Source organism: Nomascus leucogenys, chromosome 1a (genome assembly GCF_006542625.1).
Source record: "Nomascus leucogenys isolate Asia chromosome 1a, Asia_NLE_v1, whole genome shotgun sequence".
Lineage (NCBI taxonomy): Eukaryota > Metazoa > Chordata > Mammalia > Primates > Hylobatidae > Nomascus > Nomascus leucogenys.
In genome coordinates, this window is record NC_044381.1 from 63958098 (window position 1) to 63980654 (window position 22557).

The 22557-nt window shown below is 38.7% G+C and overlaps 1 protein-coding gene across 4 annotated transcripts in view; it reads right to left on the minus strand.

Moving 5' to 3' along the window:
* C1AH9orf135 (chromosome 1a C9orf135 homolog) overlaps positions 1–22557 on the minus strand; it is an 83080-nt gene that overhangs the window by 35686 nt on the left and 24837 nt on the right. For all 4 annotated transcript variants that reach the window (XM_012500645.2, XM_003267394.4, XM_012500646.2 and 1 more), the window contains 2 exons: positions 14558–14676; positions 13261–13329 (listed from right to left, as the gene is read on the minus strand). In XM_012500645.2, coding sequence (XP_012356099.1) covers positions 13261–13329; positions 14558–14676 — 188 coding nt within the window. The remainder of the gene's footprint in view (positions 1–13260; positions 13330–14557; positions 14677–22557) is intronic.

Consider the following 22557-nt stretch of genomic DNA (forward strand, 5'->3'; position numbering starts at 1 on the left):
TAGGTTCCGCTCCTCCCTACCTTTGTTTGTTATTATTATTTTATTTTTATTTGAGACAGAGTCTCCCTCTGTCCCCCAGGCTGGAATGCAGTGTGGCAATCTCAGCTCACTGCAACCTCCACCTCCCTGGTTCAAGCGATTCTCATGCCTCAGCCTCCCAAGTAGCTGGGATTACAGGTGCATGCCACCATACTGGCTAACTTTTGTATTTTTAGTAAAGATGGGGTTTCACCATGTTGGCCAGGCTGGTCTTGAACTCCTGGCCTCAGGTGATCCGCCCATCTCAGCCTCCCAAACTGCTGGAATTATAGGTGTGAGCCACCACGCCCGGCCTCCCTGCCTTTTTTGTACATCCTTCATCCTCTGCCTAGGGTGCCCTTCTCTCCTGTTGATCTGGCTGACTCCAACTCAGACTTCGTGACTCAGTTCAGGTGTCGCTTCTACCCAGAAGCCTTTCCTGACCTCCCAAATCTGAGTTCAGTGCTCCCTTGCATCATGTTCACTCCTAATGTGTTGTGGCATGCAGTTTGGCCCAAATAACACTTATTCCAAATTCCCTTCTCCCTTGTCTTTCCCTACTTAGAAGCTGAAAACAATCATGTAGCCATGGGCGGCCATGCCACAGTCCATAAAATAGATGTAGGATGAAGATCCTGGGGTGGGCTTCCCTTTACCTCTTTTTCACTTCTTTCTTTCTGGAACAGAATGGGGATTGGAGGCACAGCAACCATCTTGAGGTCGCAAGGATGAAAGCTAGTTAATAACACTTGTAAAGAAGAAACACAAAAAGATCCAAATTCTTGACGACATTGTTTAGGTGCCATACCAGTTTTGGACTCCTTGCCTTTATATTTCATGCCAGGTGACCAAATAAATGTCTTAATTATTCAAGCTGCTTTAGTTAGGTTTCCTGTTACTTTCAGCCAAGCATATTCCTTGGCTGATACACAAGTATTAATTGGTTGTTTTTCTGTCTCATACATTAGATAAATGAGCTGATATCTTTTTTCTCTGTATTCCCAGTGCCTAACTCTTCTTAGTAAATAGTATGTTGTCATTAAATGGTTATATTGAAAGAATTAACTCAGATATGTGGGACAAATATAATTTCCTCAGGCCTAATAGTTTTTAAAAGCCATTTGAAAGAACAATATAAGATTAATATGTTTGAGTAATAATTTAACTCCATAACTGTCAAATACAGAATCAAATTAAATACAGATAGCAGCAAAGACTTCTGAAATTCTGGAAAGTTCTTATTCTTGTGAAGCCACCTCTGTAACTCAAAGATGCATAGTACACTACTATTCACTGAGATCAACTGAAGACTTCAAGTAATTATAACTAATGATTTTCTATGACAACTACATAAACTTTAAATATTATGAAGAGTAATACTAATTATATTGGCTCTTTATTAATATACATGGGACTAAAGGAAATGTCAGGCTTAAATATAAATTCCACAGCCCTGATATTTAAAAAATCTTTCCCACTCAATTTGGGTTTTTTTATTATTTTAAATCAAAACTGTACATCTTTAAAGTGCATGACATAATGTTTTGATATATATTTACATATTAAACTGATTTTACTACAATCAAGCTAATTAACATATCCATCTCCTCACAGTTACCTTTTTTGCAATAAGAACACTTCAGATCTGCTTTCTTAGCAAATTTCAAGTATGTGACACATTATTGTCAACTATAATCCTCATGCTGTACATTAGATCTCTAGCACTTATTCATCTTGCATGACTGAAACTTTGTACCCTTTGACCAACATCTCTCTATTTCTCCCACCCCTCAGGTCCTGGCAACCACCATTCTACTCTCAGCTTCTATAAATTCAACGTTTTAGATGCCACTTAGAAGTGAGATTATGCAGTATTTTTCTTTCTGTGTCTGTATTTCATTTAGCATCATATCCTCTAGGTTTATCTATGTTGTCACAAATTGCAGGATTTCCTTCTTTTTTAAGGTGAAATAATATCCATCAACAGACACTTGGGTTGAGTCTGTATCTTGGCAATTGTGAATAATGCTGCAATGAAGATGAGGGTATCTACAAGATACTGGTTCCATTTCATTTGGATGTGTACCTGGAAGTGTGACTGATAAATCATATTGTAGTTCTATTTTTTATTTTTAAGGAACTTCTATACTTTTTTCCGTAATGGCCGTACCATTTTACACACCCACCAACAGTGTTCAAGGGTTCTAATTTCTCCACATGCTTGCCAACACTTATCTGTTGTCTTTTTGATAAAGTCATTTCAATAGGCATGAGGTGATATCTCATTGTGGTTATGATTTATCTTTGCCTGGTAATTAGTGATGCTGAGCACCTTTTTAAATACCTATTGGCCATTTGTATGTCTTCTTTGTAAAAATGCCTATTTAAGTCCTTGGCTCATTTTATCAGGCTTTTTTTTTTTTCTAATAAGTTGTTATGAGTTCCTTGTAAATTTTGGATATTAAGCTCTTTTCAGATATATGCTTACAAATATTTTCTCCTCATCCATAGGCTGCCTTTTCGTTTTTGTTTCTTTTTGTTTTTGTTTTGTTTTGTTTTTGTTTTTGAGACGGAGTCTCACTCACTCTGTCACTCAGGCTGGAGTGCAATGGCATGATCTCAGCTCACTATAACCTCTGCCTCCCAGATCCAAGCTATTCTTCTGCCTCAGCCTCCCAAGCAGCTGGGATTACAGGCATGTGCCACCACGCCCAGCTAATTTTTGTATTTTTAGTAGAGACGGGGTTTCACCATGTTGGCCAGGCTGATCTCATACTCTTGGCCTCAAGTGATCCACTGCCCTTGGCCTTCCAAAGTGCTGGGGCCACGACACTGAGCCTCATTTTTGTTACTTTTGCAGTGAAGAAGCTGTTTTTTGTTTGATGTAGTCTCATTTTTGTTTGTTTGTTTTTTGCCTTTGCTGCCTGTACCTTTGATGTCTGTCCAAAAAAATCATTTCATTTCCAAGACCAATGTCAAGAAGGTTTTCCTCTATGTTTTATTCTAGGAGTTTTATGGTTTCAGGTCTTACACTTAAATCTTTAATCCATTTTGAGTTGATTATTCTGCACATTGTTTTATTAGATCATCAGTCCCCATAATTTGAACTGCTTGCATCTCTGATTGATTAGAAATGGCAAAAACTATACCTATAGGCTTAATATCAGAAGAAATGACCATATAAGCATGGTATTAAGAGATATGAAGGTTGTTTCAATTATCTATTGTTACGGCTTAAAAGTAACTTAAAATAACAACTATTTTATTATCTCTGATTATTCTGTGGAATGATTAGCTCAGCTAGGTGGTTTATCTATTCCATGCGATGTTAGTTAGAGCTACAGTTGTACAGAGGTTTGACTGTGCTGGATGATCCAAGACAGCTCATTCACATGGCTCCAGTTTGTTTTGACTATTGTCTGGGAGCTTCACTGGAGCTGTCAAACACAAGCCTTGATTCTCCTCCATGTGGCTTCTCCATGTGTCTTCGGCTTCTCACAGCATATCAGCTAGAATCTGAGAATCAGAAAGTAGAAACTACTATTTTTCTTAATGTCTGTGCTCAGAAGTCCCAGGATATCATTTTTGCCACATTCTATTAATCAAAACCAGTCAAAAGACCAGCCCAGGTGCAGAGGGCAGGCAAATAACCTCAGCCTCTTTCTGGGTGCAGCAGCATGCATGTTCAGGGAGGGAACAAAGTGCTTCAGCCATCTCTGCAAACTAGTGGCCACAAGATAAACCATATAAGCCTATATTCATAATGCTGGTTTTAGGGCCTCACTGAGCACACCCAAATCTACAAAGAAACCTGACTTTCCACTTGGCAGATATAACTTGAATGGCTACTGTAATAAAGTTAGACTCCATAAAGACTTACAGGAAACAAAGGATGGTCTGAGTCAGCCATCAGCCCATCAGGATGCCAAAACTTCAGATCTAATGGGCACTATATCATGTGGTTTCACATATATTTTCTTATCAAATTATTTGAATTACAATGCAAGGATAGTGATAGAATAGGTTATTGTTACCTGCCATTAAAATATCCTTTGCCAAGGCACACAATCCAAATTCCAAACTAAACTCATTAGAACCTGAATCACAACCCCAAATACTAACACCAGATATCCCACCTCCTCGGTCATTTGGCTTCAACATACATCAGCTAAGGAGAGATATCCTATATGCAAGGATAACACAAAGAAAAACTGCATTTAGGTTGACTCCAAAATTAACTCAGCAACTTGCCAACTAGTAAGCCGTCACCACTCAGTACCAGCCAAGCTATCCATTCTAGGAAATTCAAGTTGGTGATATGCACTCAGGTAGCATTCCTGACTCACAGGGCAAAAATGTCAAGCAGGGACCTAGGCATGTCTAAGGAACCAGGAGCCCGGGTAGTTTAAGAAATGGAACATTTGATTTGAGAAATTTCAAAATGGATAAATAACTTTTCACCAGTATTTCCTTTATAAGCTTAGTGCTTGTCATGGCTAATTTTATGTGTCAACATAACTGGGCCAAAGAATGCCCAGATAGCGGGTAAGACATTATTTCTGTCTGTATCTGTCCATCTCTTTTGCTAATCCAAAATAGAGTAGCTTTTGAATCGGTGGACTGAGTAAAGAAGATTTGCCCTCACCAATGTAGGTAGGCATCATCCAATTCATGAAGGGCCTGAACAGAACAAAAAGAGGAAAGGTACATTTTCTCTCTTCTTGAGCTAGGACATCCATTTTCTCTTGACCTTGGACATCTGAGCTCCTAGTTATCTGGCATTTGAACTCTGGGATTTACACCGGCAGGCCCACTAGTTCTCAGGCTTTCAGAATTGAACCAGGAGTTACACCATCATCTCCCTTGGCCCGCCAGCCTTCAGACTCTAAGTGAGTTGCACCACTGGGTTTCTCAGCCCTGCAGCTTACAGAAGGCAGATGGTAGGACTTCTCAGCTTCCATAACCATGTAAGCACATAATAAATCTCCTCATATATATCATATTGGTTTTCTTTCTCAGAGAATACTGACTAATCCAATGCTCAAGGCCTGGCCTGACTAAATATAGCCATTATTCTCTCCATGTTTACAAAGACAAGTGATGTTCAGGAAACTGAAGTATATGCCAGAGGTCTCTTAGTTGGCCTATCATTGAGAGAAGCAGCATAGAAGAGTGGCTACGAGCTCTGGTATTAAACTATCTCAGCTCAAATCCTGGCCATTATCCCCGGTCAGCTGTGAGAGTTTGGACATGTTATTTACTTCTCTGTGCTTCTGTATTTCCCATCACAGAATGCAGATAATGAAGAAACCAATTCATAGAGTTTTTGTAGGGAGTACTGGGTTAACATATATAAAAACACTTAGAATAGTGCCTGGTACATAATAAGCATCATGTAAGTGTTTGCTTTTATTAGTATAAGTTATAGAAACCCAACTCAAACTTAATAGATAAAAATTAAAGGAAAATATCAGCTCATATAAGAAGAATGTCATCAGAACTGTCTTTTCCCATACCTCTGCTTAACTTCATTTATACATAGATACTCCCACAGAAGCAGGATGTCCTCTATAACTTGCAAACTGGAACAGGACAGGGCATCTTCCCTAGAACTCCAATAACTATCCTCTGAACAGCCTGGTCTGGATTTGTGCCCAACACTTAGGCTTGTGGGGAGGTAGAAATGGGGAACAGAGTCAGCCATCCATAATATGGCCTAGTCAAATTACACTGAATAGGTGAGAGGATGTTGTCCAAAAGAAGAAAGCTGGCCGGACAAAATTGAAAGCTCCCACAATGAATAAGATGGAGAATCAAGAACTGAATTCAAGCCTGTCTCACTCTCATGACCTTTCATCACCCCACTCTCCTCTTTGCATATTTTTGTTTTTATCCTCCTCCTCATCTGTATTAGTTCATTCTCACAGTGCTATAAAGAACTGTCCAAGACTGGGTAATTTATAAAGAAAAGAGATTTAATTGACTCACAGTTCAGCATGGCTGGAGAGACCTCAGGAAACTTACAATGATGGTGGAAGGCACCTCTTTACAGGGCAGCAGGAGAGAGAACAGTGAGCAAAAGGGAAAAAGGCCCTTATAAAACCATCAGATCTGGTGAGAACTCACTCACTATCAAGAGAACAGCATGGAGGAAACTGCCCCCATGATCCAGTTATCTCCACCCAGTCTCTGCCTTGACATGTGGGGATTATGGGGATTATAATTCATGATGAGATTTGGGTGGGGATGCAAAGCCTACCATATCATCATCATCATAGGGTAACTTTTGAAACCTTTTTTCTTCTGGAAAAATGTTCAACAACTGGGTAATATTTTACCAAGAGACAAGCTACAGCACAAATGCGTAAGTAGAAAAGAAAACAAATGTTTTGTACTGTACTTTAAAAGAAAAATCCTTCTTACTATTTACATGTAGTCCCCTTCCTCTGAAGAGTGCCAAAGGTTTTATAGATGTTAATGTCTCAGAGAGAGGAATAAAAGGGAAGAATTTAAACTGCAGCCCAGGCTTGCTACTGCTACTATGAAGACCACTCCACACACATAAGGATAAGTGCTCCATCCCAACAATGAACACTTAACTGCCTGAACTACTTTTGGGCCTCATTTAACTTGCCCATTTATGCAACTATAGATGCCTTTCTCCTAGAGCCATAAAATTTTAGAGTAGGAAAGGACTTTACAGATCATTTGATTCAATCTCCTCATTTTCCAAATGGAAACAACGGGAGTCCAGAGAGGGTTATTAGGCAGCACACGGTCACGTAGCAGGTTTATTGCAGGCCTAGAAGTAGAACCCAGGTTTCCTATCCTGTGTTTCTATACCATGTTCTTTCTGAAAAAAGCAAACACCCACCCACCCACCCACACACACACACACACACACATACACACACACATACACACACACATATACACACACAATTTCCAAAAGCTACTTAGTGATCCCAAACACCATTAATTTCTTTCTTCTCCCATTATGTGGATTACATAAATGTTTGGATGAATTATGGAAACGAGCCATTTATTATGAAATTTCAACAATATACACTAATCACTACCACCAGGAGACAATCAAATTTGGTAAAAACGACAAGGTGCAGTAGTGAGGGCTGACCTTGTGTGAGGTCTACCTCAGGTGCTTCTCCGTCCTCCAGTGGGAATTCAGTACTCCTGGGGAGCCCTCAAACTCAGGGCCCCACGGACCTGCTTCTCACACAGCAAATACCCTGCCTGAACTGATTTTTCCCTATCAAAAAAAACTGACTTCTCCTGTGGACCATTATCCTGGGACCACACATGTTTATATGTGTATATATTTTTTTCCTTTCTTTTTTTAAAGAGGAAAAAAAAAGTGAAGTCAAGTGAAACAGTGGGAATAGAGAAGGAACTCTATGTGTATATTTAAATAAGGGCTTCTGAGAAATAAGATCTTAACATAAAATTATATCTATTACTACATCTCCCTTTCAAAATTGGATCTGCTTGATACAGTTCTGATTGTTTGTTTTACTGGTTTGGTTTCTGATCGCTTGTTTAATGGTCGTAGAAACAGCCCGGAGATTTGTACATGGAAAACCTTACTTCCTAGAATGAATTAGCTACAGTCATCTGGTTCTGTGGACAAATCATAAAATGATTTTCTATTACATAATCAGATATACAGGGGCCTTTTGAAAATCAGTGAATTTATTTTCCATGCCTCATAAAGAGTACTTTCAAATTAACTAAAATTTCTTGAGAATGCTTGAGAATCAGGTAGGAAGGCAAATAAAAACTCTTAAATTGAATTACTAACTATATGCATGTTCCCATCTACTTTTCCTATATGCCATAAAGGAAATGTGCCTTTCGTTACTTTTCTATTCCTCTACTGTCTCTATCCATGTAGCGTAAGTTATCCATGTTAGAGACTCCCTACACATGCATCTGTATTATTAATAGTTTGAGACCAAATGGGCATTGTTGATGCTTAAGAGGTCTTTGAGCCTCCTTGACTCTCACTGTGCCCATCACAGGCCACTGTCAATTCCGTGGAGACTCACTAATGGGACTGAGACCAACTCTCAAGGAAAACAACAGCTTTAGTTCTGGACAAGCTCAATTGAGACTCAAAGTCTATAAATTTCATTTTTAAAGTTTAAGTCTTTGATATCACTTTAGTGTCATCCTAACTGTTCCCTATATTACAATTTATTTTTCATCTATCTCCTCCATCTGTGATGCACATGGAAGGAATTATTCACAGAGCCCTTTTCTTTAGTTAACGTCAGGAGTGACAGGTTCTGGTAGTGTCAAACATTCTAGCTGTTCTGATTTTCAATTAGTTTCATTGAGATGTTTGCTACCCACTTATGGAGGAAAGGTGTTATGTCTTCTTCACATTGGTCCAAAATAAACTAGGTGGGATATAGGTTGAGTTATGAGAAAGAGAGTCAGTCAAATGCCATTTCAGCATGATGGACATCATCTAAAAATTAAGATAAGTCCATCAACCTAATGTCTTCTTAATAACAAAACTTTACCTCATCCTGATTTTTCTCCCTTAACAGGTAACCTAAACCTTAAATTTACCTTATGATTACAGTCTTTCTTTTATAACTTGAAGCATATTTTGGTCCATTGAGCAAACTCATTCTTATTCATTGCCTTTTAAAGTTGACATTTAACTTTCAGAGCTGTAGAGTTGGCAAGAAGCAAAAGATTATTTAATATTCAAGAGAGCAGATTCTAAAACACCACAGCATTGTACTGTATGAAACATTCTATAATTAGTGCGTATTAACTGAAAGAAAGAATTACATATGGAATTAGCAGGGGCCGGTTGAAGGTGTTCATGTATTTATTTCCTTGTTAATACTCATGGATCAAATAAAACAAATGAGTAATTCTAGCAATTCAAACTAATAAGGGCTGATTTTCTAAAAGAAACTATGTCTTCAAATGCATTTACCAAAAATAATTGAGAACAACTTGTCGTTCTAAAGGCCTTGAACCCCTAAATCAAATAAGATAGGAATTAGCCAAAACCCCTTCTATTATAATTTGCTGTTCAATCTCAGAAATAATTAATCTATTAACTCAGGAGATAATTGTGGTGTATTTGCTGCAGGTTAGGCTCTCTTTAGGCACTGGGGACAGAATTGTGATAGTCTTTCCCTTCAGAGCATTGAATTTAGCAAGAACGAGAAGAATGCAAACAATTGCAACAAATATTAATAGTGTTTGCATAAAAGAAGCACACAGTGCTATGGGCACCCACAGTGAGGGACCTAACCAAGTTATGGGGAGTGGGGTGGCAGTAGGTATGGGAAGGTCCTCTAGAGGAGGTTGCAGATCAGGTGAGACTTGATAACATCGAATCTCTGATAACTCTGATAACATCAGAGTTAAGATGAACATTGAATCTGCTTCCTCAAAAAGCTCCACTAAAACCACAGTAAAGAGACTTAAGAAAGTGTTTTGTTTTGTTTTTTTGACCCATAAGAATATGGAGAACAGGAGAAAGGACAAGAGAAACAAATTTTGGAAACTGAAGAGAAGATTGACAAGTGGTTCCTGGCTTAGCAGAAAGCTGAATGAATCCTAAGTCAGCAAAGGCCTGTGGGGAGAGCTGTCTGAAAAGCAGGTGTTGCTCCAAAGCTCTTCCCCAACTGCCAGGTAACTGCCCCTCCCCTCCCTTAGCAGAAAGCTAGAAATTTATTCATCTGTAGGGTAAGAAAGTCCTTAGTCAAAAACACAATTCAATTCAGTGACCATACATAATGCAGTATTCATATTGATGTCCCAGTCCAATTGCTTGCTCACTCTAAGAACACAGGCACCAGCCCACTCTTCACCCTTCAGAAGGGAGATTGAAGAGGCTTATCTGGAAATATGACCAGCCCAAAAGGAGAGACTAAAATAGAGTCATGCCAAATAATGCTCTTTCAGTCAACAACAGACTGGACAGTATGTACTATGAAGACTCCATAAGATTATAATGGAACTGAAAAATTTCTATTGACGTTGTTGCCTCTGTAATATCATAGCACAATGCATTACTCACATTATTTGTGGTGATGCTAGTGTAAACAAGACTACTGTGCTGGCTGCTATATAAAAATGGAGCAAATACAATTATGTACAGTATATAATGATACTTGATAACAATAATAAACAACTGTTACTGGTTTATGCACTTACTATACTATGCTTTTTATCACTATTTTAGAGCATATTTCTTCTACTTATTTAAAAAAAATGTGAACTGTAAAACAGCCTCAGGCAGGTCCTACAGGAGGTATCCAGAAGAAGGCATTGTTATCACAGGAGATGACAACTCCATGCATGTTATTGCCCCTGAAGGCCTACCAGAAGCTCAAGATGTGGAGGTGGAAGACAGTGATATTGATGATCCGGACCCTGTGTAGGCCTAGGTTAAGGTGTGTGTTTGTGTCTTTGTTTTTAAGAAAAAAGTTTTAAAAGTAAAAAAAAAAATTGTTTAATAATAAAAAGCTTACAGAATAGGGATATAAAGAAAGAAAATATTTTATACAGCTATATAATGTGTTTGCATTTTAAGCTAAGTGTTGCTAAAAGAGTCCAAAAATTAAAAAAAAAAAAAGCTATAAAGTAAAAAAGGTGCAACAAGCTAAGGTAAATTTCTTTTTGAAGAAAAGGCAAATACTGTTGATTTATTTTTGATGTTTGACCTATCCAAATCGCATACTGAAATTTGATCCCCAATGTTGGAGGTGGCGTCCGATGAGAGGTGTTTGGGTCATGGGGGTGGATACCTCATGAGTGGCTTGGTGTCCTACTTGCAGTAAGGAGAGTTCACATGAGATCTGGTAGTTAAAAAGACCCTGGCACCTCCTCCCCTCTGTCTTGCTCCCGCTGTTGCCATGTGACATTCCTGCCTCCCCTTCACTTTCTGCCATGAGTAAAAGCTTCCTGACGCCTCACCAGAAGGCAAGCAGATGATGGTGCCATGCTTGTACAGCCTGCAGAACTGTGAGCCAAATAAACCTCTTTTCTTTATAAATTACCCAGTCTCAGGTATTCCTTTATAGCAATGCAAAATGGACAAATGAAATTGTTTTATAAATTTAGTGTCGCCTAAGTATACAGTGTTTATAAAGTCTACAGTAGTATTTAGTAATGTCCTAGGCCTTCACATTCATAGACTCTCTGCTCACTAATGGACTAACCCAGAGCAACTTCCAGTCTTGCAGGGTGCATGCATGGCATATGCCCTATACAGGTGTACCATTTTTTATCTTTCATTCTGTATTTTTACTGTACTTTTTATGTTTAGATATGTTTAGATACATAAAAACTTAACACTGTGTTATAATTGCCTACACTGTTCAGTACAGTAACATGCTGTACAGGTTGATAGTCTAGGAGCAATGGATTTTACCATCTAGCCTCAGTGTGTAGTAGGCTAGACCATCTGGTTTGTGTAAGTACACTCTATGATGTTCACACAATGATGAAATCACCTAACAACACATTTCTCAGAGTGTATCCCTGACATTACGCAATGCATGACTGTACTGGTACTAGGGCTTCTTTGAAATAATAACCCACCTAGATTCCTCCATGGAATCTCCAAGGCAGTAAGCCTCACTCACAGGCTGGGAGCCCCATCACTTAATCATGAGCAGAGGATTGATTAGCAGGTACCTGAGGAAAATGTCTCTAGTGTGGAAGATGGATACCATACAAACAAATAAAAAACAGAAACAAAAGGCATCTTGGAGAAAACAGAGAGTATGCATGGGGAAGAAAAAAATTTGAAAGCTATCATTAAAACTTTCATTAACATCTTCAGATAGAAAAGACACTGAAGTCATGAAACCAAAAAAAAAGATCCTATAAAAACAAAAGGATTCAGAAAACAAAAAGATAATTCAATGGTAGAGATGAAGAAACAGAGAGGAAAGTAGATAGTAAAGACCAAAAAGAAAAGGTGAGAAAAGACAGGAAAGTTTTAGGATCAGGACAAGAAATCCAACATTCAAATAAAGGATTTCCAAAAGAGAAAACAGTGAAAAAACACAATAAGTCAAGAATAAAATAAATCAAGAAAATTTCTCTGAACTGATACGAGTTTATAAACTGAAAGGTTCACCATGTCCAGCAGAGAATTTAGTACTTATGCATCAGTTACTGCTCTAATTGTTTGACGTATATTAACTTGATTAATCTCCACAACAACCCCATAATGCACAATGCAATCCTTAGAATTTTTTCATGCTTATGCGTGCATTTCCACATTACTTACCTGTACATAATGAAAGTTTATGTTTAGAAAGATGAGTGGATAAGAACTTTTTCTTTTGTAGTAAAAATTCATGCTTCCCTGCCAAAACAAACTTATCTCTTATATCAGTAAAAATAGTCTCTTGCTGTAAAGTCAGTTCTCTTTGTTCACAGTAATGTTCTACGATGTTGCTGCAAACTCTGAATTAGCAAATATTGAACCATTGATCTTAGGGGAAATATAGGGTTAGGTTCCTGCAAGCCTCTGGTCACATTTTCACCAATCAATCAGTATAAAACTTTGTTGTATGTCTGTTTCTGCTTAAAGACATCTTATTTTTTGATTTATCACCTTTGAATTTATGACCAACAACACTGCAACTCATGCCTGAATCAAGCTTGTCTAACACATGTGTTTTCTCTGAAAGGCACATCACAACCTTCTTGCTCTAAGGAACACGGCAGCACTTCACCACCATGCTTGAGGGATGTCCTAAACGAGATCACCAACAAAAAGCATAAGAGTTTGAAAAACGTATCGCTGAATAGACTGTGAAAAGAACACGTTTATAGAATGAGAGCTGAAACAAGAAGGCAGGGCATCACCCTGTTCAACCTCAGTTGGGATTGTGCACATCTGGTGCCTTCCCTTTTTTACCACTCTGCATATGTCCACAAATGACCACGACAGAACCACGAGTATTGACTTGTGGGATACAAATAGGTAAATTTTACAGAGAAGAAAAATTTACAAATACAGGATCTGCAAATAGTGAGGATTTACTGTTTTATTATTATGGTTATTAATGCTATGCATGTGAATGGAGAAAATATTTGGTTAAAGGCAAGTCGAAGATGTCACGTAAAGGGCATTTTGTTGACCTTGGCTCACCCTCTCATACCTTTGCCCCTGCAAACAAACCTTCTGAATCAAGAAACATTTTGTACAATTGTAACAGTTTAGGGACTACTAACATTTTGCTCTGATCTGGTGGATGTCTAGGAAAGACAGCTCCAAAACCTGTGGCAGGCAATCCGGTGACCCTAAAACAAGATAACATTTTTTAGAAAACTTGTTAGACTGTAATGTGTAAACTTTTAAAATCATTTAAAACTAATCTAGGGGCCGGGCGCAGTGGCTCACGCCTGTAATCCCAGAACTTTGGGAGGCCGAGACGGGCGGATTGCCTGTGCTCAGGAGTTCGAGACCAGCCTGGGCAACATGGTAAAACCCCGTCTCTACTAAAAATGCAAAAAAATTTAGCCGGGCATGGTGGCATGCACCTGTAGTCCTAGCTACTCAGGAGGCTGAGGCAGGATAATTGCTTGAACCCAGGAGGTGGAGGTTGCAGTGAGCCAAGATCGCGCCCTGTACTCCAGCCTGGGCAGCAGAGCAATACTCCATGTCAAAAAACAAAACAAAACAAAAACTAATTCAGGGTTAGATTTTTATGAGGATTACTTTTTAAAGAGTTTTCATGTTTGCAACTTTTACGAACTTTGTAAAACAAAATGTCTCAAGTCGATGGAATTTTTAGCATTTTTGTCATTATTTTGACGGCATTTTTCAACAATTACAGTATAAGACAAAGGCTATGTGTCATACACTTCGATGGGGAGGCACTGTGCCAGGATGCAGGATGACAGCTATGATGAATAAAGAATTTCTATTCTCAAAGAACTCTCTATTCCTGACGAAATGCCTTCATATAAATAACTAGAATGCAAGTCCAACTGTCATGTAGGACATAAAATACTCAGAGAACAAAAATAGAAAAGGAATTAATTCTGATTAATGACAGCTTACCTAATTCTTACTGCATGTCAGTCAATACTTCTATGCACACTTCATACTTTATTTTATTTCATCTAAATTTCATAACAACCCTACGAAGTAGATGCTTTTGTAATTCCCATTTTACAAGTGAACAAGCTGGGTTATAAACACCAAATAACTTTTACGGTAAATTGTAGAGCTGGGATTCAAACCTGGATAGTCAGAACCCTGGGCCAGAAAAAAAAAAAACACATATAAAGAGGAAATGGCATTTTAGCTGGGCCCAGAATAAGTAGAGAGTTGATTGGTAAACAATTGAGGAAAAGAAACTCCCAAACAGAGAAAACAGCATGAGAAGAAAGCATGGAAGCTTGAGACGAATGTGCTTGATGTGTTCCCTTAGTGTGGAACTGGGGTATATATACCTTTTTGCTACTTATACAAGTCCTTTCTGCATGTCCACATTCTATAAGTAAAGAAAAGTATTAAGAATACCTTTCAATAATCCCAGAGCTCACTGTTTCCTCATTCAATAAAGCCTTGCTCTTCATTTCAGCCCATTCTGTGTTTAAACACATTTGTGACGACTTTTCATGTGTTTCTGATATCCAAGTCTGGAAACACAGAAGCCACATGTAAGAAAAATGAATTCTTACTAAAAATGGTCAGTTACTAAAACACGTTTTTATTGAAGTACATTCTGATTTTAATTGTTGACTCTAGTTGACATTAAAAATAAGTAATAGCTCATAGCTCATCATAAATATGTAAAAATAGCAATTACTGGATGCTGTTGGGAAATAAAAAGCAAATTCGTTGTTTCTATGAAACAGAAAGAACTGCATTCAATTAAATATACTAACTCTACCTACTTTCTATTTCCTTCTTTATCCTTTTCAGGGTTGGTATATTTTAAATACCCTAAGTAGGAAAATGTTTGTAGCAATCACTTTGTAAATCACAAGGACTTCAGATATCATCACCATCGTCATCATTATTATTCACTTTCTGTCATACAGCATAATTCAATTAATTACTAAGCAATTATTGCGATGTGGAAAAATCTGCAAACTATAAGATGTACTCAAACCAATTGCAGAAACATCAAGGGTAGCAACTCAGGGATCAAAGGAACAAAAATGGATATAAGGGATTCAATATTTTCTCCACACAAAACTCTAGAAGATCATGAAGCTGGAAGTTCAGAGCCAAGAACCAGAACTCATCACCAAGAAAATCCATTACTTTATCTGAAAGACTAGATTCCCCAAGATATTCATGAAGCCTGAGAACACATTAATACCACTAGACTTTCTGGTTTTTATTGTTTGTTTGTTTGTTTGTTTTTAAAGAGAGACCACTCTTTAGAAAACCAGAGCCTTCAACTGCAAGAGTATCATGGCTATAGTCAGATGCTTTGGGTCCATTTTGCTTTAGTAATAAGGTTTTGCTATAACCAGGAGTCTAGCCTAGTCAAAACCATTTTGATTAAGTCTCTGGTGCTGGTTTCCTGGTCTACTCCATGGCTCTCTGGATCCTTGGCTTCTCAGAGCATTGCTCTCCAAGACCTCAACCTCCTGAATTACTATCCTCCCAGCCAAATTTCCCAGCTTTGATCCATATACCCTTAGCTCAACTACTCTTCTTCTTAGATGTTCAGGTGTCAAAGTCAATGGTAGGGGACACTACATTGGGTCTTATTTATTTTAACAGCAAAAAAAATCTTTTGAGAAATAATTAGTAGCCACCATTTTGTTTGAAGGTAAAAGATTGACCAAAAAATTAAGCTTAGATTGCTTCTCAGCCTTTTGGCTAAGATCAAGTGTAAAAATTAAGCTTAGATATGCTCTGATGATTTTTAACAGTAAAATATTTCAGCAAATCAACCAACTCTTTGAAAATCATATGAAACAAAGATATTGCCAAACATAAAATAGAGGAGTTAAAGGAAACAGATAATCATAGCATTAGTGGAGCAGAATGAGTGCTTATTCTGTGCCAGACAATGTACTAAGCACTTTAAATGTATTATTTCAATACCTTCTCAAAGCAACCCTCTGAGTGTTATGTATTAATATCAATCATGGTCTCAGAAGGGAAAAGCAATCAAATTGGGAACTGAGGAGAACTTAATGAAGGATCTCTTTATAAACGTGTGGGAACCATTAAGAAAATCAACACTATTGGCCGGGTGCGGTGGCTCACGCTTGTAATCCCAGCACTTTGGGAGGCCGAGGCGGGCGGATCACGAGGTCAGGAGATCGAGACCACGGTGAAACCCCGTCTCTACTAAAAATACAAAAAAAATTAGCCGGGCGTGGTGGCGGGCGCCTGTAGTCCCAGCTACTCAGAGAGGCTGAGGCAGGAGAATGGCATGAACCTGAGAGGTGGAGCTTGCAGTGAGCCGAGATCGCGCCACTGCACTCCAGCCAGGGCGACAGAGCAAGACTCCGTCTCAAAAAAAAAAAAAAAAGAAAATCAACACTATTGAAGCACCCTGAGGATAGCAATAGTGGAGAACCTTGAGGGTAGAACAGTTACTGTAACTCAGAACAACCTACAGCTATAGTGAGGGCCACCTGATAGTTGTATCAACCTACTCAGAACAACCTACAGCTGTAGTGAGGGCCACTTGATAGTTGTATCTTTCATAACAGAAACCCAGCCACTGCCAAACCATGGTCCTACAAGGAGGAAATCACAGGAATAAGTGTCCAAGCTCCCTCTCCTCCCACCTCTGGTCACCTGCCAGTGCCTCCCATGGGCCCATCCAGTGGAAAGCCAGAAAGCAAGGAGCTCATTGCAGCCAACCCTAGAGGTCAGCCTCCTTGGCACAAAGCAGAGTGAGAAGAGTGGAGAGTGGACCTGGAGGTGCAAATGAAGAACACGTGGTATGATTTATTTCTGTTTTAAAAAAGGGAAAACTAAGGCTGGACGGGATTAAATAATGCCCAGGCAAATCAGCTAGAAAGTAGAAGCTCCACAATTTAAGACTCATGCAGTCTGCCTCATTCATTCATTCATCCATCTATCCACATCTATTAAGTGCCAGGCATCATACCAGGTTCTACAACTAGATTTGTAAACAAATTCCAGAGGCTACACTAGCTATAGCATAGTAGGTTATAGTAAATCATGGGGATAATGGTAATAACAGCACATGGCCAGAAACCATTCTAAATATCTTCACATTAAATGCTTGTGACAACTCTACAATTCTCATTTTACACATAAGGAAATAAAGACACGGAAAGTTTGAGACTCGACTTAAGTTACAACCCTGTAAGTGGTAGAGCCAAGAATTAAAGAGAAGCCATCTGACTCCAAAGACAACTCTTAACTTCTGTTTCCTGTACCAGCGGCAAATGTTATCTCCCAATATTAGACATTCCTTCTTCATCATCAATAGAATCCCCAAACTTTAGCTGGGTGCCTGGTGTTGCAGACCACATTTTTCAGATTATTTTACACTTAGATATGATCAGTGACTGGTTCTGGACAATTGAGCATAAGTGGAAATAGTTGTTTCCTGGAAAGAACTTCCAGAAAAAGTCCTTCTTTTCTTTTCCTTCTTGCTACCTGGAATGGGGACATAATGACTGTTTTCCAGCAGCCATCTTGGGTCCTACCCAAGGATGGCAGAGCAGAAAACTGGAAGGAATTGGTCTCTGACAATACATAGAACTTTCATACCAGTCCTGCTATCCTCTAGACCCTTTACATGAAATAATACAACCCTATATGAACAGCCTCTGTTGATTTTCAGTGTCTGTTGCATGTAGGCAAACCTAATCCTACACCATCTTAATGTGAAAAAATCACTTTGGTGCAGAAATGTTCATAACCTGACATAAGGATGGTACTTCATAAAAGCACTTCCATATGTTTAAAAGTCTTTTGGGCTTTGTATATATGTATATCACAGACTGGAGATTGGCAATTTGGTATGTGAGATAGCTAAATTAACACAGCACAAACTCGCAGGATAATCACTAAAATTTCCATTTAATTTACATAATAAATTCTAGCTTGAGACAAATTATAATATAGAAAATATCTAATGGATATAGGAAGCTCATTTCATAATATTATTCATATTCCCTGTTTTCCTGAGTATGAATTATTTTTAAATCCCAATTTCTATTCTTCTAGAATGAATTCCCATTTGTGCTACACTTATGGGAAGAAAATCCAGTAGACACATAACCTGGGTGACTGGTACAGGGAATGAGGAGAACACTTATGACTTCTCAGGTTATATATTTCAGGTTGGCCAGACTGTTCTGTTGAGGATGACTTACCCTTGGCAGAATCTCTCATGGCAAGATTCATTTTAGATAATCCCCAATTGACAATTCTTTCCTGGGTTCTTTACAGGCACCCAGAAAGTATATTCCTCTGACCCACAGTGAAGGAAGCTGTATTGGTCCGTTTTCATGCTGCTGATAAAGACATACCCAAGACTGGGTAATTTACAAAAGAAAGAGGTTTAATGGATTTACAGTTCCACTAGTCTGGGGAGGCCTCATAATCATGGCAGAAGGCAGTGAGGAGCAAGTCACATCTTACATGGATGGCAGCAGGCAAAGAGAGAGAGAGTGTGTGCTTGTGCATGGGAACTCCAGTTTTTAAAGCCATTAGATCTCATGAGACTTATGCACTATTACAAGAACAGCATGGGAAAGACCCGCCACCATGATTCAATTATCTCCCACTGGGTCCCTCCCACATCTTGTAGGGAATTATAGGAGCTACAGGATGAGATTTGGGTAGGGACATAGAGCCAAACCATATTAGAAGCTCAGGTACTTCTCACATCAAGCTTTTCCCTCTGATGCCACAGGCTGCTTCTGGAACCCTCCAGTCTGCAGCGTTTTGTCAAGCATGAGTGAGACCCCAGTGCATCAAGTTCCCTGGGTGGTATCATTGAGGCCCCACTCTCAGGGTGGGAATTAAGGAGACACACTTTCCACCCCTACCCCTTAAGGGATTAGAGGGGTGGGATTCACAGCATGCACGCTCTCTCCAGACAACTCCTCCAACTTCTAAATTATTTTAGCCAGATCTCTTTGATTTCAACCTTTTTTATTTGTTTTTAAATCATCAAGGTGAATGAGACACCAAGCAGCTCAAAACTCAGTTACTGCCCAAATAATTTGCATGTTTTCTGCATGAGTGGGTTGGCATCTCACTTACTTGGAATAAAGGAGGAGTTGGCATCTATTATCTTAGATCTTCAGTCATAACTAAGGAAGAGTCTTATTTTAGCCTGTTAAGCAGCATTCCCCCTACCAACTGTAGCTTTTCTGCACGATTGCCAAAAAAAATACAAAGGCTTGATTATCTTTTAAAATCATCACAAAGACCATACTTATTTCTCAGAAGTTTTGTCCTTGGAAATCCTGGCTGTTTTCGCATCTAGGTTAACTCAGCAGTGCCATGTAAAGATTCTAAAGGATCTGAGAGAGGCCTCTGCAAATATAACCACTACTCTTTTGAACAACTGAGACTCATAGGGTGCAATCAGAAAAATAATTTTATTGTTTTCCTAAACTACCTCTTCAAGCAAGCTTTTGTGAGCTTCTTCCTTCTTCCTCTTCTTTTTTTTTTTTTTCTCTTTTTTTAGAAATAGGGTCTCACTGTTACCCATGCCGAAGTGTAGTGGCACAATCATAGCTCACTGCAGCCTCAAACTCATGGGCTCAAGCAATCCTCCTGCCTCAGCCTCCCAAGTAGCTAGGACTACAAGTGTGCACCACCACACCTGGCTTATGGGATGCTCCTTTTCCTGTCTCTAGCAGAAATAAATTTATAACAAGTCTCATTTTTTCCTGATCACTCTGAGATAACAAAACCACTCCTTGTCACAAAATAGTCTCAATTAAATATTTAATATTAGTAAAATAAACACAAAAGGCTCTTCTAGTTGTCTGGGGGAAAGGAAAAGCAGAGCAGGTGGAGAAATAAAAAATTATCCAACCCGGCCTACCCTTCACACTCACTTCCCTCTGCAGACTTACCAGCCTAGAGCAGGCTGTAGCTGGAGGAAGAGAAAAGCTTTAACTCTAAATGAAATTCATCATTTTGATGAAATATTTTAGTTATTGAAATGTGACCAATAGGCTTTTTATTATCTGAGATTGTCCATAAAACCTAAGGAAGCTGTACAGGATTTTGTCCAAGCATAAAGGAAGAACTAACTCCAGAAAGCAGGGTAAATAGGCAGTGGAGGCAAAAAATATGGATGTGTGTGTCTCTGCATGTTTGTGCGTGCGGGTGTGTGTATGTACATGCACATGATTGCCCAATTTAAGTCTCATTTGTTCAACATAACAGTTACACCTGCTTAAGCAAACTATATTAGTCTAGTTTCTGTAAGAGTTAAATTAGGGCATGATTACTGATGTAGAAAAGGAGCAGCAAATGAACGTGATGGGATCAAAATGCTGGGTGGCCTGCTTTCATTCCCATCCCAAATGTCTGGAAATGACAGAGAAGATATTTGCTAGAATAAATGGACTCGGAGATGCAGCAGAAAACAAGAGAAGTACACTCAGTGGGCCAAAATTTATACGGAATTCCTAACATGGGAAAGCCAGATGTGATTGTGGTGATATTGGAAAAGCTGATCCAAAGTTGTTCCAGGAAAGAATGCTGAAACCTGTGACATCAACCACAAGCTCCAAGATTATGGAGACAGGAAGCAAGAGGAGACCCTAGCTTAACAGCCTACTATCCCCAAACATCTTCCTTTCCCCTGCAATGGCATTTAAAATTATTCCATTTATAAACATTTGATCCATATACCCCTTTCAGGTGCTTAGATATGAATGCAAGAAGCATCTATAAGATTATAAGATTATACTGATCAAAATACTATCCTACAATGTCAAAGAAAAAAATACTTGAACCAATTAAGTAAATAATTGAATTTCCCATATCTGGTATAATTATATCCTTGGTATCCCTTTTAGGAACATTAGTTTTCAAATGTGATATTTTTATTCACTAAAACAGCTCAGATTTAGGCTTATTCGGCTATTGTTAATCTATTCATAAAATGAATGCTAATATACTTTTGTACTATTCATTTATTTGCCATTTTTAAATCCAAAATATCTGTGATGCTGTTAATATTAGCCTAATTTGCTCAACAATGTTGTCCTGTTAGTTCCAAAAATGCCTTGGCATTAAGCCACTAGCCGTATAAGAAAAATCTGTTTAATAAATTGCTCATGTATTTCTTTGTCCATTTATGTCTGACAAGTTCTCAGCTTCTATGACACAGCATCATATGTGTTCTGTACTTAATCCTTCTAAATGTATGGGATTCAACATGCACTCCCTTCTCAGAAGTGGTCTTTCTTTGGCCTCCCAGTGGCTCTCACTTTAGTATTAGCCTCACATGCTAGGAAGGTAACATAAGTGATTGTGATAGGGCCTTTGGTAGTGTTGTGAGGATCCTTGGGTGAGAGGCTTTACAAGTTGAAGCAACGATGATAGACATACTCTTGATGATTTTAGTTTGCATGGAATTCACCCGGGTAGAGATATGTAGCACCTGAATAAAGTCCAGGTAAAAGACCATAGTTTAGAATGCTATTACCCACTAAGCTTAGAATAAGAAAATCAGGGCAAACCCAGTGGCTTGAACTACTGTTCTCCTGTGAATCTATTTCCCCAATGGCCTCACTTGGCCTCCTGAAACCTGAGGGACCATTGAAGTAGGAAATCAATTATCTCACCATTGAAACCTGAATGGTATGTTTCCAGATTCTGCCAAGAGATGGTTCCTTTAGGATTCAGCTCCAGAGCTTCAAAGGAAACCACACCCAAACCTCCTTCCAACCCATTTCAGTTCAGGTGCACCTCACAGCATCCTGATGTTCTTCCTATCATAGCATCCATCATACCCTTTGCCACCATGGTTATGTGTTCCCATTTCCCCTAGGAACCTATGAGTTCCTTATATTAAAGTACCAATTTTTGAATTATGTTTCTTACCCTAGCACTTAGCATTATGCCTGGCAAAGTAATGGAGCCTCAAAAAATGTTTGTTGAATGTAGAACTTCTTCCTTTTATCCTCTTCCCTTTCTCCCTCCTCCCGTTCCTCCCTCCCTTCCTTCTTTGTTTCCTTCCTTCATCCCTTCCTCCCTCCCTTACTTCATTTCTTCCTTCTTCTCTTTCTTCCACAAATACTTATTGAGCATCCACTATGTTCTAGGCACTGTTCTAGGAACTGGGGATAAAACAGGAAACAAAATAGACCAAAATCCCCACTTTCATAGAGCTCGTATTCTAACAGGAGGTGACAAAGGATTAATAACTAAATAAGTCTAAAATATGTCCAGCAATGTAAGTGTCATGAAGAAAACTAAAGTAGGGAAAGGGGATAGAGAGATATGATAAGAATGGACTGCTCTTTTACATACAAAAGGGCAATTGGCTCATTGAACAAGTGGGACTTGTAAGTAGGTACAATCAGAAAACAAAT